We start from the raw sequence: 15039 nt of genomic DNA, 5'->3' as shown, positions 1-15039 counted from the left end.
TCTGCAGTGTTTAAGTGACTTGTGCAAAAAACACAAAACACAAATATGTGAACCCAATTTTCTTGGCCAGCAGTGCAATTTTTTACCCTACGTCATTTCTTTCTTTTTTTATTTTTTAATTTCTTTTGAGAGAAAGAAGGGATTGCAGCATGGTCACCCCAGGGGGGTGACCATGCTGCAATCCCTTCTCCTTCATTCTCCTCTCAGGATCTTGGGCATGCACGCACATGTGCCTGGGTTTAAGCCACCAGGTCCAGGACTCGAACCATAGTCGACTACATGGGAGTTCGGCAACATAGCCATTACACTAACTGTTGGTCCCTATTTTTTTAATTTCTTAACCCACCCAACCAATGGTGGCTCTCTAAAGTATTTTTCAAACTACTGGTGGAAAACAATGGGGAAGACCCCCAAAGCACAAGCAATAATCTCCAAAATAGACAGGTGGGATTACATCAGATTAAGAAGTTTCTGCACAGCAAAGAACACAGTAATTAGTGTGAATCAACAACCTTCAGAATGGGAGAGAATTTTTGTTAACTATGCCTCAGAGAAGTGGCTGATAACCAGAATACACAGGGAATTCAAATGACTTACCCAGAAGAAAATGATTAACACAATTAAAAGATGGGGAAAATGAGCTGAATAAACAACTCTCTAAAAAAGACATATGATCAGCCAAACACCATATGAAAAAATTATCTACATCCCTCATCATAAGGGAGATGCAGATCAAAACCACAATAAGATACTACCTAACCCCAGTCAGAATGGCAAAGATTAAAAAATATATATGATAAGTGCTGATGGGGATGTGGTGAAAGGGGAACTCTCATACATTGTTGATGGGAATGTAAATTGGTCCAGCCACCATGGAGAACAATATGGAGGTTCCTCAAAGATCTACAAATAGAACTACCATATGATCCACCAATTCCACTCCTGGATATCTACCCAAAGGACAGGAGAGCACTCAGTCAGAAAAGCAGTTGCACAGCTATATTTACTGTGGCATTATTCACAATTGCTAAGACATTGAATCAACCTGAATGGCCATAAACAGATGAATGGATTGAAAAAGTATGGCACATATACTCCATGGAACACTATTCAGCCATAAAAAGCAACAAGCCCTGGCATTTGATAGAAAGTGGACAAACATAGAAGATCTATTGCTGAGTGAAGCAAGTCAGGCTATGAAACAGAGACAGTGTCTCCACTTAACATATACCAACTGTCTACACTCTACAGCAGAGACTGAAAGACTGGAGGACATAAAAGCATTCAAAATTATTATGGACACTGGGGACAAAGTGGAAGGAGAGTGGGAGAGGTGAAGAGTGCAGGAAGGGAAATTTGGGGAAATATTGAGGAGTAAGACATTGGTGTTACACAGATATGGTTTGTTGCCTGTTGGGACATGTATAGTGGTCTCAACTCATCTGCTGTGTGATGTATATCATATTGGGTAAAACTGTTTACAAACTAAATGAGATATAATGATTGACTGTATAAAAATAATAAATAATGCTAATGAAGAAAATCACAAAAAAGTGTCATATTTCCTTAAAGTAAAAGCTCCCAGAGTTCAGAAGCTGTTTTTTATTTAATCTACATACCTCATTTTATCACATGCAACTAAACACACACACACACATGCATAGGCATCTTGCACAATAATAGCATGAAATGGGTATAAAACAAATGCTGTTGACTATCTACTACCTCTGCAGCTTGGATTTTTACCTCTTTAACAGATGAACAGAAAAACAAAAGGGCGATAACAATAAATTTTGGGTTGAATGATTATACAGAAAAGGCAGTAATTCACAGTTACTCCATATGTCAGCTAAGAGTTCAGTTTCTAGGTGGGTAGAAGCTCCACTTTGCCACTTACCTACTCAGGAAAATTATTCAACCTCTCTAAGACTTAAGTGCCTCCTCTACCTAAGAAGCAGGCATAATAATAGACTTACTTCATAGGGATGTCCTACAAATTATGCCAGATAATTCTAATAGCAAATGTATTAAAATTCCTGGAAGGTCATAGTGCTTAATGAATGTTAATTATTATCTATTATTATTATAGGTTTTCTTATTTAAAAAGCGCAAAAACAATAAGAAGGCAAAAAAACAAGTAAGGAAATTTGGAAAATTTATTTGGGTCAAAAATGTACCTGCATTTATAAGTAGCTTTATAATTTTCCAAATATTTTTGCTTTACTCATCAAAAATGTGACAGGCAATAACCTGGGTTCAACACAAGTACTAGTGAATAAGGCAGATATGGTCTCTGCCCCTTCATTCTCTGGATTCTTAAAAACATATTCCTATGAAGTAGGTAAATCTACTTGGCAGATAATAAAATTAAAGAAGTTGGAATGTACAGGTAAACACTGGAACCTGAGACAAGTGACATTCATTCGACAATTACTTACTGAGTGCCTTTTATGTGCTAGGTACTTGGTGAGGCATTGGGCATGCATAAAGGAAGTTCCCACATAAGAAATGCTTGCTCTAATGTAGTATTTTACTTGTGAGGGTAAGACAATGTCAGACATGTAAAACATCCTGTCTATCCAATGGTAACAAGTATTATAGAGAATAATAAATCGGAAAGTAGAGATGGGGTGTTTGGATACAATTTTAGAAAGGGTTGTCTAGGAAAGCTTCCTCAAGAAGGTGATATTTGAGAAAAGACAAAGAATGGAGAAACTAAGAAATCTGTTTAGGCCCTCTTAGAAAGCTTTGATCTGCTCAGCGATTTTATAACAGCCTCCTTTACTTCTTTATTCCTCAGACTATAGATGAGGGGATTCAGCATTGGCGTCACCACCGTGTAGAGTACAGATATTACTCTGTCTCCATCTGAGGACTGGTCTGAGTTATCTCGCAGGTACATGAAGATGAGAGTACCAAAGAAGAGAGCAACAGCAGTGAGGTGGGAGGCACAGGTAGAAAAGGTCTTGGCCCTGCCGCCAGCCGAGCGGATCCGCATGACGGCCATGATGATAAACAGGTAGGACACCAAGATCACCAGTATACAAACGGGCATGACAAAAATGGCGAATGCAATAATAACCATTTCTTGGGTGTAGCTGTCACCACAGGTGAGTTTTAATAGAGGAGGGAGGTCACAAAAAATGAAGTTGATCTCATTGTTTCCACAAAAGGAGAGAGTGAAGGCCGTGACTGTTCGAACGAAGCCACTGGTAAAACCAGCAACGTAAGCCGCAGATACTAAGCCCACACGGGCTTTCTCAGTCATGATGGTGACATAGAGCAGGGGGCGGCATACGGCCACATAGCGGTCATAGGCCATGATTGCCAAGAGGTAGCAGTCAATGGAAGCAAAGAAGGTAAAGAGAAAGAACTGGGTTGCACAGCGAGCTTGGGAGATGACTGCACCACGTTCCCACAGCACAGCCAACATCTGGGGAACAATGGCAGAGGAGTAGCAGATGTCCACAAAAGAAAGCTGGCTGAGGAAGAAGTACATCGGGGTGTGGAGCCGGCGATCTTTGCGGATCAGGATGATCATCCCTGAGTTCCCCAACAGAGTGGCGAGATAGAAACTCAGAAACACCAGGAAGAGAGCAAGCCCCCACTCAGGATGCTCAGTGAATGCAATAAGAAAGAACTCAGTCACCACAGTGTAATTGTTCACAGCCATCCATTCAGTGGTTCTCCTGGAAGGGTTAAGATGAGAGCCAGATGAGGGGATCCCTAAGAGACATTCAAGTCATTTCGAGTAGCAAAGTTTTAAACTGAGTGTCTGACATGGACGCACTTGACTTCAACAAACTTTGCAGTCTCAAAGTACAATCCGACAAACAGAAAGCTCACTATAAGATAAAAAGTGATGAATGCTTCTATTATAGTAAGAAGAAAGAGCAAGTGACTCTCAGACTTACAAGTCAGCTTTTGTATTTGTAGCTGTGTCCCAATGAGTTGTTTGGTCTTACAGAAGGCACTTACCCTCTGTGAACCTCAATTTCCTTCTCTGCCAAAAGGTATCATAATATCTACGCTGATTATCACATGAAGTCAATACATAGAGTAAAACAAATGCAAAAGCACATTGGAGAGTTAAAATCATATAGATATTGCTGCTATTTAATATTTTAAATGAACATTTTAAGGAAGGAACATTTATATTCTGTAGGCAAAAGAACATGAACCAAAAAAACTTCATTAGCAATCAGCCATGGGCTTTGCTTCTAGGAACATTTCTATTTTCAGTGTAATGCTAGGCTTGTTTAACGAACAGTTGTTATCCTAATCAGAGTTGACTGGTTTACTAGGTTGGTGGTGGGGAGTTGTATATACACACAAGCATTAATTTTGAAATCAAAAGAATAAGCATAAGCTCCTTTAGGCATCCAGCAAAGCTCCAGAAGCATTGTTTGCGTGTTCTCAAAGTCCCCAATAAAATAAAAACAGTAGTTGGATAATACAGATTCCATCTGTGTGGTTGGAGGAATCTGGGTTATTAGACTTGGGGGTTCTTGATAAAGTTCTACCACAGGACTATGGATTTTGATGGAGAATATGGGCTTTGGGAAAATTCTTAAAAGTGGTTATTTAAGTAAAACTCATCAGGGTTAGGTTACTTAATTATAATGTTGAAACAATCAATTTAAACCCAAAATTTCACAAGAGCAACTGAAAAAAAAAAAAAAGAAAGAAAGAAAAGAAAACAGCTTTGGTCATATTCAAAGACCTAATGTACCAGCAGCTAGGACAACACTGAGCTAAGCCATTAGGGCTAATAACAAAGATATTAGACCTGAAAGTCATGAGCTGGGCATGTACCATCCTCACCTGAATTCCACTTTACTGATGTCTTCCTCCTTTGTTCACAGTATTTCCTCTGCCTGTGATCTGCCAATCCAGATGACAACTGAATTCCAGTTCACCCACATTGTCTGTGCGACCCTGAGCAAGTCACCTTTCCTCTGAGTTTTGTCTATGTCTTTGCTCCCTTTCAATAAACAATGTAGCATTTGCCCATAAGCAGCAACCTGGTTGAGATGTCATTGTTTCCAGTACCTCTACATCTTATTCTCACTTCTAGGAAACTCTTTCCTCTTGCCATTAACAAAGCAATACATCTCTGACACTAGTTTCCTGGAGATTTTTCAGTCTCAGTCCAAGATAGGAGAGGTGGGGGACCCGCCTGACTGTTTGAGTGTCTGATCCAACTCCAGCCCTTGCTGGTGGTGCTGCTTATAGTCACTGTCCCAGCATCGTGCTCTAATTGGTTCCTGAGGTGACTCTCCAGGGGAGGGATGAATTATCTTCATTTGATTTCCTCACCTGACTTTGAAAGTTTCTCTTTAGTCTCAAATTCCCAAAGTCTCATCCCACATCCTGCCATCTCAGCAGGGGCTGGTTCTGAGACTTGCCTTCTCTCTGCCTTGTGCCAAAAAGAATGGAAATATTTCTTTGAAGTTTTCCTGTATCTTCGTTGGGGATTTTGTCAGGGGTTTTACACAATGCCACTTACACAATGCTGGCTACAACCTGATCCTACAAAGAAGCTATTTTATAAGTACAAGTTTTTGCTTTCCATTACCAAGACATTGGTGACTTTGGAAAGTTCACCATTTGGCACAAGTAGAGATTGGTTGCAGTGGGGTGTCACAAGATGATATCTTGGCAAGACACATGTGAGCAGGCCATGAACAGATTCCTATCAGACAAATTAAACAAGTTCTTAATGGTAACCGGTCCCTCCACCAAAGGGGAGGAGGCTAAAAAGTAAATGTGTGTGGGACCAGCAGTTAGCGTAATGGCTCTGTTGCTGGGCTCCCATGTAGTCGACTGTGGTTTGAGTCCCGGACCCAGTGGCTTAAAACTCATGCCAGGCACGTGTGCGTGCATGCCCAAGATCCTGAGAGGAGACTGGAGGAGAAAGGATTACAGTGTGGCCATTCCCCCTGGAGGGTGATTTCTCGCTTTCTGTCTCTCTGTCTCTCTGTCTTTCTGGAGAGCACACTCACCTTATAGCAAAAATCTCTCAAATAAATAAATAAATAAATAACAAATGTGTGTAAAAATTACCATAAGAACTTTTTTTTAAATGAGAATATTGGGTTGGTCTTATAACGTAGTAGATAAGAGAGCCAGTTCCCACATGGCCGACTATGATTCAGATTTCAGTTTCAGAAGTTTAAAAGTCACACTGGAAGCTGTGTGTGTGTGTGTGTGTGTGTGTGTGTATGTGTGTGTGCCCTAAATGCTGATAGGTTGGAGAAGGGATCGCAGTGTGACCATGCACTCTCTCTGGAGCACTCTCTGGCAATTATAAAAGAAAAAAAAAGACTATTAGCGCACCACCCTCATTGATCCTGGTGCAGAGCCAGGATCTGCCAGGAGGAACGGGCATCTGCATTGCTAACAGGCATCCCAGGTGATTCCGATCCACTAAATCTCCAGCATTTATACGGAGACAGTGCCTGCAGAGTATTGTCAGGAGCCCTAGCCCAGCTTGACCTTCTGTGTACTATGCCAAAAACTAAAAGAAAATAATAAAGACGTGTTCTTGAGGAGCACGATCTTGCCAAGGTCCCATAAGTGCATGTCTTCCTCAGGAGACCTGAAATATTCAAGGTGAATTTGATGTTTCCCTACCTTAAAAATTAAAAAACCTAGATAGAAAGAATTTGAAACTTCTTGTTGGGGAAAAATAAAATAAACAAAAATAAATTAAAAACCCTGAACCAATGCAGTGCTCAGTGTTCTGTTGATGAAGCCTATTCAGAAGATGACACAAGAACTCCAAGGTAATGTTTCATAAACTTTGCTGCTCATTAGAAGCACCTGGGATGGGACCGGCAGTTGGCGTAATGGCTATGTCACTGAACTCCCATGTAGTTGACCGCGGTTCGAGTCCTGGACCAGGTGGCTTAAACTCACACCAGGTGCATGTGCATGCGTGCCCAAGATCCCGAAGAGGAGAATGGAGGAGAAAGGATTGCGGCGTGGCCATCCTCCCTGGGGGGTGATTTCTTGCTCTCTGTCTCTCTGTCTCTCTCTGTCTTTCTGGCGAGCGTACATGCCCTATAGCAAAACCCTCTCCAAAAAAATAAAAAAGAAGAAGCACCTAGGAAAATTTTAAAATCTTGAGGCTCAGTTGTACCCCTTAACAATTAAATAAGAATGTCTGAACACCAGTAATTTTTTAGTCCAGGTAAATACAATGTGCAACAAGATTGAGAACCCTGCCAGAAGGCTCTTAATTTGCAAAACCCTACCTTTCCCCAGGTGTCTTTGATAGACATTGTAGGGAGGGAAAAGAGTTTACTGTTCTCATAAGTTTATTTGCATACTATATTCCTCACATGGAAAATAATATTGCATATCAGCATACTGAAGGATCTACAAAGTCTTATAGGCTGGGGCCAGCAAGTGGCATAGTGGTTAGGAGCAGGACTCCTACATATCTGGCTGAGGAAGCTTGAAAATCATGCCAGGCACGTGTGTGTGTGTGTGTGTGTGTGTTTGTGTGTGTGTGTGTGCCCAAAATCCTGAAAATAGAATGGAGGAGAAGGGATTGTGGCATGGCCATCCCCTCTGGGATGATAATTTCTCACTTTCTCTCTCTCCATCTCTCTCTGTCTCTCCAGCAAGTGTACACACCCTATAGCAAAAATCTCTCCAAAGAAAATGAAAATAAACTTCACTGGCTTTCTATAACCAGCTACTTTTCAAAAATTCTTGAGCTCAGACTCTCTTTTCCATTAGCATCCTGTAGAGCAAGAGTTTCCAGAGAAGGAAGCTCCTTAGGCAATGCAGCCCCAAAGAGGCTCAGAAATTATTCAAATGCCAAACAGCAAAGCAGTAATTATTATAAGAAACAACATCTCCTGATGACTCACCACAAGATCTAGCTCCCTCTAGTCTCAGTCAAACTGGCTCCCCCAAGAACAAGCTGAGAAAGGAATTAGGAGGGATTCTGGGGGGAAGCAGCATTCTTCTAGATGGATCCCCCAAGTACTATAGAAGAAGAAAAAAACCTTGTCCTTTAACAAGATTTTCCTTTCTGTTGTGAAGTGGGAACATTGACTGAGACCCTGCAGTTCTACTTCATAATTAACAGGTACCCTCCGCCCCCATCCCAGATGAAAGAAGATGCTGAAGTCACCACAACCCTGCTTTTAGAAAGCTTTGGTAAATCAAAAGATCAAAACATCACATTGTACCCCATAAATACATACACATGATTGTCGATTTTTTTTTTTAAATTTTTAAAGATGGGCACAGTCACAGCAGCACTGGCAATAGGGATACTGCTGCACGATGCTGAAGACCATGTGGAAAGGCTCCAGGTTGATGCCCTGGGTCTACTTCAGCACAGACCGTGTGCTCACAGATGTGTCCATAACCCTGGCTGGCTTGCAGGGCTGGGAAGAGAATCACAATGTGAAAATCTTATTTGAGTGTCTTTCTGTCTCTTTGTCTCTTGTTCTAGAAAAAAATAAGTTTTTTACAAAATAATTATAATTGACATAAAAAAATACTATCAGAATGATGAAGATGATTCAGTCACCATTTGACCAGTTCCAAGAAAGGAGAAAAATCAAAATTTTACATGCTAGAAAGATTAGGATCTATAATAAAGAAGTCTGGGGGGCCAGATGGTGGTGTAGCAGTAATACACACTCTATGAGGCAGAATCACATAGGAAGGTTCTGTGTTCTTATCCTAAGACCTCCCTATACATGCCAGGCACATGTGTGTGCCCATGATCAGGCCAGCTCATGCTAAGGGGATATGATGGCATGAATACCCTGTAGGATGTGTTTCTTTCTCTCTCTGAAAAAAAATGAAATTTAGAAAAATGTTTCTAAAAAGAATTTTTCTAAAAGGAAGATAGCTATAATGTTTTACTGTGATTGTTACTAAGACCTACAGATCTGACCAAAATTTGGAAGGCAAATATCACAGGGTTAATAAGAGCAAACACTGTTTTAGCTACTACTGTATACCAGCTCCCTCTTGTAAGATAGATATTACACATACAAAAATACATACGTACATAGATAGACGTATTAGCTCATTTCATCCACACATCATGTAAGTTAGGTACTATTATTATCCCCATTTTAAGGAGATAACAAAATTTAAAGTGGACCAGAGAGAGTGGCAGATCTAGGGTTTAACCCTGAGAAGTCTGGCTCCAGAATGCACACATCTAACTCTAACACTATATTGCAAACTCTCCAAAGAACGTCTCTGAACTCCCTGTTTTGAAACAATTGAGAGAGCTTCCTTCTTTATCTGTATTTTACTCCTGAGGGGCACACAGAGGCCCAGCAGTAAAATGAAACACTGTAAGGCAATCCCTCATGAGAAGGTTCCTAACAAGCCTGGAGATGTCTCTGAAAATTCAGGGTATGCACCTGTCCATGATCCAAAACTGAGTAAGGGTATACTTTGAAAAACCATATTGTGTGCTTTAGATATGTACAAAAATTAAATATGAATAAGAAATCATAAATGTATTTTTTAATTGGGTGAAGGCTGAAGATAGGTTTAATATCAGGACTTGTTTGGAGTACTTTCTCTTTCTCTCTCTCTCTGATAGAAGAAATAAATAAATAAACATTTTGAAAAATGGATTTTCTTGTAGTCTTGGTTTCTAACCTTGAGGACCTGGCTCAGACATTGGACTTAAGTTGTGACGCTAACAAATTGTGATAAGAAATTCTGGGGCATTTGGCCAGGTCCTTGTTCCTTCTACAAAGAATCACCACAGTCACTGATGAAGGAGTGAACTCAGGTTCCACCATAGCACATGTGGCATCACCTTTGTCACCATAGATAACAGGACAAAGAGAAGATCAGATGTGAGTTGAATGAAGTGATAACCCTCTTCCAAAAAGCTCTTTCCTTGAACTACTTTAAGTGAATATCGGTTCCTTACCATCAAGAAGTCATGACTTGTGTCCTCAAGAAAGTACTAGAACAGGTGTAAGGAGGATAAATATTCAGCCCTTGCCCTGGGATTCATCTTCACTATCTTCTCCCATTCAGACTTGGGTGGATCACATGCCAAGTCAAGGCTGAGGAACACCTGGTGCCTATAAATTTGTTCTGGAAGGATTTTGGAAGGACTTACCCTGCTGCAAAATGTTTCTTCTCAATTCATCATTGACATCCCTGCCCTGGCTTTACATATTCTGGAACTGTAGAATTTTTATAGGCTCTCTTAAGATGGTAGAACTAAAGGATTTATTGGGGTCAATAACCCAGGCTTTCAAGTCCACAGGTAAACAGGCTGAAGCCCTTCAATGGATGGCGAATGGTTGGATCAGTACGTTTTATCCCTTGCCCATGACTCTCTAAGTCTAAACTGGTTAACTACTGCTTTATCCAGTGGTTGCCTTTTGCCCTTTGTTTGCGGGCTGTCATCCTGTGAATATTAGAAAGATGGTATCTACAAGAAGATGAAAGTACTCGTGGAAATGGCATGTCATGGTTAGAGTAAAGAAAGGTAGATTTCTCGGACGAGAAGGGATGCTGTTCTGGGAACAGAAAGGAAGGAATTTTCACCATGCTAAGGTAAGGAGAGTCAGAGCAAATCTCACTGCACCTGTGCTTCAGGGAATCTCACGGAAACTCTTTTGGGGTTTCTGTCTCCCTCTCTCTCTCTCTCTCATGGAAAAAATAAACAAATAAAACTTTCTTTAAAAAATTTTAATTAGAAGGAGGCACTAAATTGTTTCCTGAGATCTGGCAATTCAATCTCTCATACTCCCTGTCTTCCAGTAGATTGTAAAAGATCAAACAACTCTTCAGTTCTTTGCTCTTACTTACATGGACCAATTTTTTCAACCAGGAAAGTATTTCATATAGCCAATTAAAGCTTTCTAACTACTTCTTTAATGTTCCCACCACCTGCTGTTAACAGGAAATGTTTATTAATCATCCTCCTTGGTGTAGCTATAAATTTTCAGCCTGAGTTTCAATACCCAAACAAAGCACTACTAAGGGGATACATTTTTTTAATATTATAATATATATTTTAAATATCATTTCTTCTAGAGTAAACTTACATCTTTGAAGATGTAGATGTGTTTTATTTTACTATAAATGATCTTAAATTGAATGTCTTTTGGGTCCATGCACTCTGAATCTTTCATGTTCTCATATCTGCTTCTTCAAATTTAAAGTCCTATTACCAGAATTTCATGTGTGTCACAGCATTTTTGGCTGACTGAGTTTGAACTCATCCTCTGTTTGAAAGATACTCTTTCTCTCACACACAGACACATTCCATTTCTCTCTCACAGTTGTTCACACCATTTTGGTAATCCAGGATATAGACAAAGAAGGAGTTTGAGTTTTAGGAATGAGATCAAAGAAAATGCCCAAAAGATGGGTAGATGAGCATTGTTCCCTTTCAGTGCCTTGGGTTTGATAGAAGCAAGGCACCTTTGGTTAGAAAAGTCAAGATCAGGAACCAACAATTTTGAGGGGCTTGGACATAGGCTGGGCTGTTGCAGAGCATGGGGACCCAGTATAGGAAGGGATATCTTCACGACCAACCCTGAATGAAACCACCAATGCTCTGCCTCTGTGAGGACAAAAGCCTTAAGAACATGGACAGTTGACATCTATGATACAGACCGTAGAAATACCATTATGGGTAAGTGAGAATAACATAACTTCATGAGGTGGATTCTCAGGCATGCAATATGACAGGTGGTAACTATTGTAGAACAGTGTCAGAGAAGAAAGATCGGGGTATATTTCCAGTGGTGATAACAATAAACAAACATCTTATGGAGGGCATTTTTTAGAGATTCATGTAGGAACTACTGGGATTCATCTGGGAACTACTACCAGAGCGTGAAGAAAATCCTGAGCAGGGTAAGCTTTACTAATTGGGTCCAACTACTGTATTTTGATCACTAAAAATAAGTGTAATCTAAGTATTGAATCCTAATTGATGATATATTTCTTAAGTGTGTAGGAATAAAGAATATCAATGCTGATATCTGCAACTCACTTTTTTTTTCTTTTTTTTTTTTTTTTTAGAGGTTTTTGCTATAGGGTGCATGCGATTGCCAGACAGACAGAGAGAGACAGAAAGCAGGAAATCACCCCCCAGGGGGGTGGCCACGCCGCAATCCCTTCTCCTCCATTCTCCTCTCGGGATCCTGGGCATGCACGCACACGCGCCCGGCGTGAGTTTAAGCCACCAGGTCCGGGACTCGAACCATGGTCGACTACGTGGGAATCCAGCAACATAGCCATTACGCTAACTGGTGGTCCCTGCAACTCACTTTTAAATGCATCAAAAAAAGTAATGGATGAATCGATGAATGGATAAGTGAACAGATAGTAAGGCAAATATAGCAAAATATTAGCAACTGTTAGCAAATATTACAGAACCTAAAGACTGAGTATGGGGAGTTCACTATATCTATGTTATTTTCTTTTTTGATGTGTATGTTTATCTGATCGAAATTTTTCATAGAAAAGTTTGCAAAAAATGCAATTATGTTTCATAATCACAAACTGGTAAGACATGCTGCTTCTGAATTGCATTGTAATAGTTTCTGATTCTCTTCTCATTTGTCCTGGGAGTCTCAGTCTCTTTCTCTCTCTCTCTCTCTCTCTCTCTCTCTCTCTCTCTCTCTCTCTTTCTCTCTCTCTCTCCTCTCCAGTGTCTTTTCAGGCTGCCTTTCCTTTTCTTCCATCTTCTCTTTGAAGCTAAAAGTTCTGGTTTTTTTTTTTTTGTTTTTTTTTTGTAGATGTTTTTTGCTATAGGACATATGCTGCACTCACCAGAAAGACAGAGAGACAGAGAAACAGAAAGCAAGAAATCACCCCCCAGGGGGGATGGCCATGCCACAATCTCTTCTCCTCCAGTCTCCTCTCGGGATCTTGGGCACGCATACACATGTGCCCGGCGTCAGTTTAAGCCACCGGATCCGGGACTCTAACAGTGGTTGGCTATATGGAAGTCCAGCGACATAGCCATTATGCTAACTGCTGATCCTGTTTGTTTGTCTTTAATGTTGCATACCATAATACCCTCATTTAAACATTGCACACACTACAAAGAATGTGCGCCCAGAATGCTGGAACTATAGAGTTGGCAATTCTCAAGATTTTCCAAGGTTAGAGATGGTTAAAACAACTTGATTCTATTGAGAATTTTTCTCAAGGCCTCTTTTACTTCCTTGTTCCTCAGGCTGTAGATAAGGGGGTTCAACATGGGGATCACCATTGTGTAGAAAACAGACACCACTAGATCTTCTTCTGACGACTGGCCAGAGTTATCTCTCATGTACATGAAGATGAGGGTGCCAAAGAAAAGTGACACAGCAGTGAGGTGGGAGGCACATGTAGAGAAGGTCTTGGCCCTACCTCCAGCGGAAGGGATCCTCAGAATAGCCACGATGATAAACAGGTAGGACACCAAGATCACAACCATGCAGGCAGGGAGGACAAAAATGGCGAACACAATGATTACCACTTCCTGGGTGTAGCTGTCCCCACAGGTCAGCTTTAGCAAAGGAGGGAGGTCACAGAAAATAAAGTCAATCTCATTGGTTCCACAGAAGGAGAGAGTGAAAGCTGAGACTGTCCTCACCAAAGCACTGAAGAGACCAGCAATGTAAGCCCCAACCACAAAACTCAAGCGGGTCTTCTGTGTCATGATAGTGACATAAAGCAGGGGTTGGCATACAGCCACATAGCGGTCATAGGCCATGGTAGCCAGGAGATAGCAGTCGATGGAACCAAAGAAGGTGAACAGGAAGAACTGAGCAGCACAGCGTGTATAGGATAACACTGCCCCATGCTCCAACAGCACGTCCATCATCTGAGGAACAGTGACAGAAGAGTAGCAGATGTCCATGAAGGAGAGGTGACTCAGAAGGAAGTACATCGGGGTGTGGAGCCGGTGATCCATACGGATTAGAATGATCATCCCCAAGTTTCCCAATAAGGTGATGAGATAGATAAATAAAAACAGGAGGAAGAGAGGGAGTCCCCATTCAGGACATTTAGCGAATGCAACAAGGAAGAATTCAGTCACTAAGGTGATATTTGCCTCTGCCATGAAGCCCTTGGAAACTGGGAAGAGTAGCATGAAAAGCAAGTTATGAATCTGCATGTAGGATTTCCTGTACTGCTCGTTTACATTACTGAACACATACTATGGACAAAACATGCCAGGTACTATGTAGGGCTTCAGAAAGTATTGATCTTAGCTCATGCCTGCAAAAGAATTCTGTGACACAGAGTCATCTGTTATGTCAAGGAAATAGATATAAGTAAATATTTTTTGGAGAGGAATTTTTTTTTCCTATAGGGTATGTGTGCTCCCCTGAAAGGCAGAGAGAGACAGAGAGATAGAAAGCAAGAAATCACCCCCCCGGGGGGATGGTCATGCCGCAATCCCTTCTCCTCCATTCTCCTCTCAGGATCTTGGGCATGCACGCACATGTACTCAGCATGAGTTTAAGTCACCGGGTCCAGGACTTGAACCACGGTCCACTACATAAAAGTTCAGCAGCATAGCCATTACACTAACTGCTGGTCCTGATATAAGTAAACATTTTCAAACAAGGGTGTGTGCCCTCTCTACTTCTATGCTTAAGTAGCTGTGTGAACTCTGCAAGTCACATAATCACTCTAAGCCAAAACTTCCCTGTGACTCCAACAGGAGTTAATGCTTGTCTGCCATAAGACCTTCAACTGAAGACTTCTTTGTTTCTCCATAATAACAGCTCTTCCATTACTTTAAACCTCTTTCATCTCTTCCTGGGTTAAAACAAAAGTTTTCTCTGCCTTTAGATTTGCTTCTTGCCAATTCTTGCTCCTCATTGTGTCCAGAGTGATATTTCTGGGATTAATGTGATCATGTCTCATTTACCTGTTAAAGCTCTTGCCATGGTGCCCTATCATGGATTGGAAATTATGTACACTCCTCGACATGTGGGGAATGCCTTCAGTGAGATCTCTTGTCTTTCCCTCTAGTGAGAGGGGAGGAAAGAGGGAATAATTTTTACAAAA

At 41.0% G+C, this 15039-nt stretch overlaps 2 protein-coding genes across 2 annotated transcripts; both read right to left on the bottom strand.

The window, feature by feature from the left end:
• Positions 1–2728: 2728 nt before the first annotated feature.
• Positions 2729–3673, bottom strand: LOC102477649 (olfactory receptor 9Q2). Its single transcript, XM_006160862.1, has one exon. The coding sequence runs from the start codon at positions 3671–3673 to the stop codon at positions 2729–2731; it is 945 nt and encodes a 314-aa protein (XP_006160924.1).
• A 9474-nt stretch (positions 3674–13147) lies between these two features.
• On the bottom strand, positions 13148–14083 carry LOC102477226 (olfactory receptor 9Q1). The gene has a single exon (XM_006160861.1). The coding sequence runs from the start codon at positions 14081–14083 to the stop codon at positions 13148–13150; it is 936 nt and encodes a 311-aa protein (XP_006160923.1).
• Positions 14084–15039: the final 956 nt, after the last annotated feature.

The sequence above is a fragment of the Tupaia chinensis genome, unplaced genomic scaffold (assembly GCF_000334495.1).
Source record: "Tupaia chinensis unplaced genomic scaffold, TupChi_1.0 Scaffold000709_1, whole genome shotgun sequence".
NCBI lineage: Eukaryota > Metazoa > Chordata > Mammalia > Scandentia > Tupaiidae > Tupaia > Tupaia belangeri.
Note: the sequence above shows the minus strand (reverse complement) of the source record. Positions and strands in the feature narration are given on the sequence as shown.

Excerpts from the sequence above, each read along its gene's own strand:
- LOC102477649 (XM_006160862.1), bottom strand. The coding sequence starts at position 3,673 with ATGGCTGTGAACAATTACACTGTGGTGACTGAGTTCTTTCTTATTGCA.
- LOC102477226 (XM_006160861.1), bottom strand. The coding sequence starts at position 14,083 with ATGGCAGAGGCAAATATCACCTTAGTGACTGAATTCTTCCTTGTTGCA.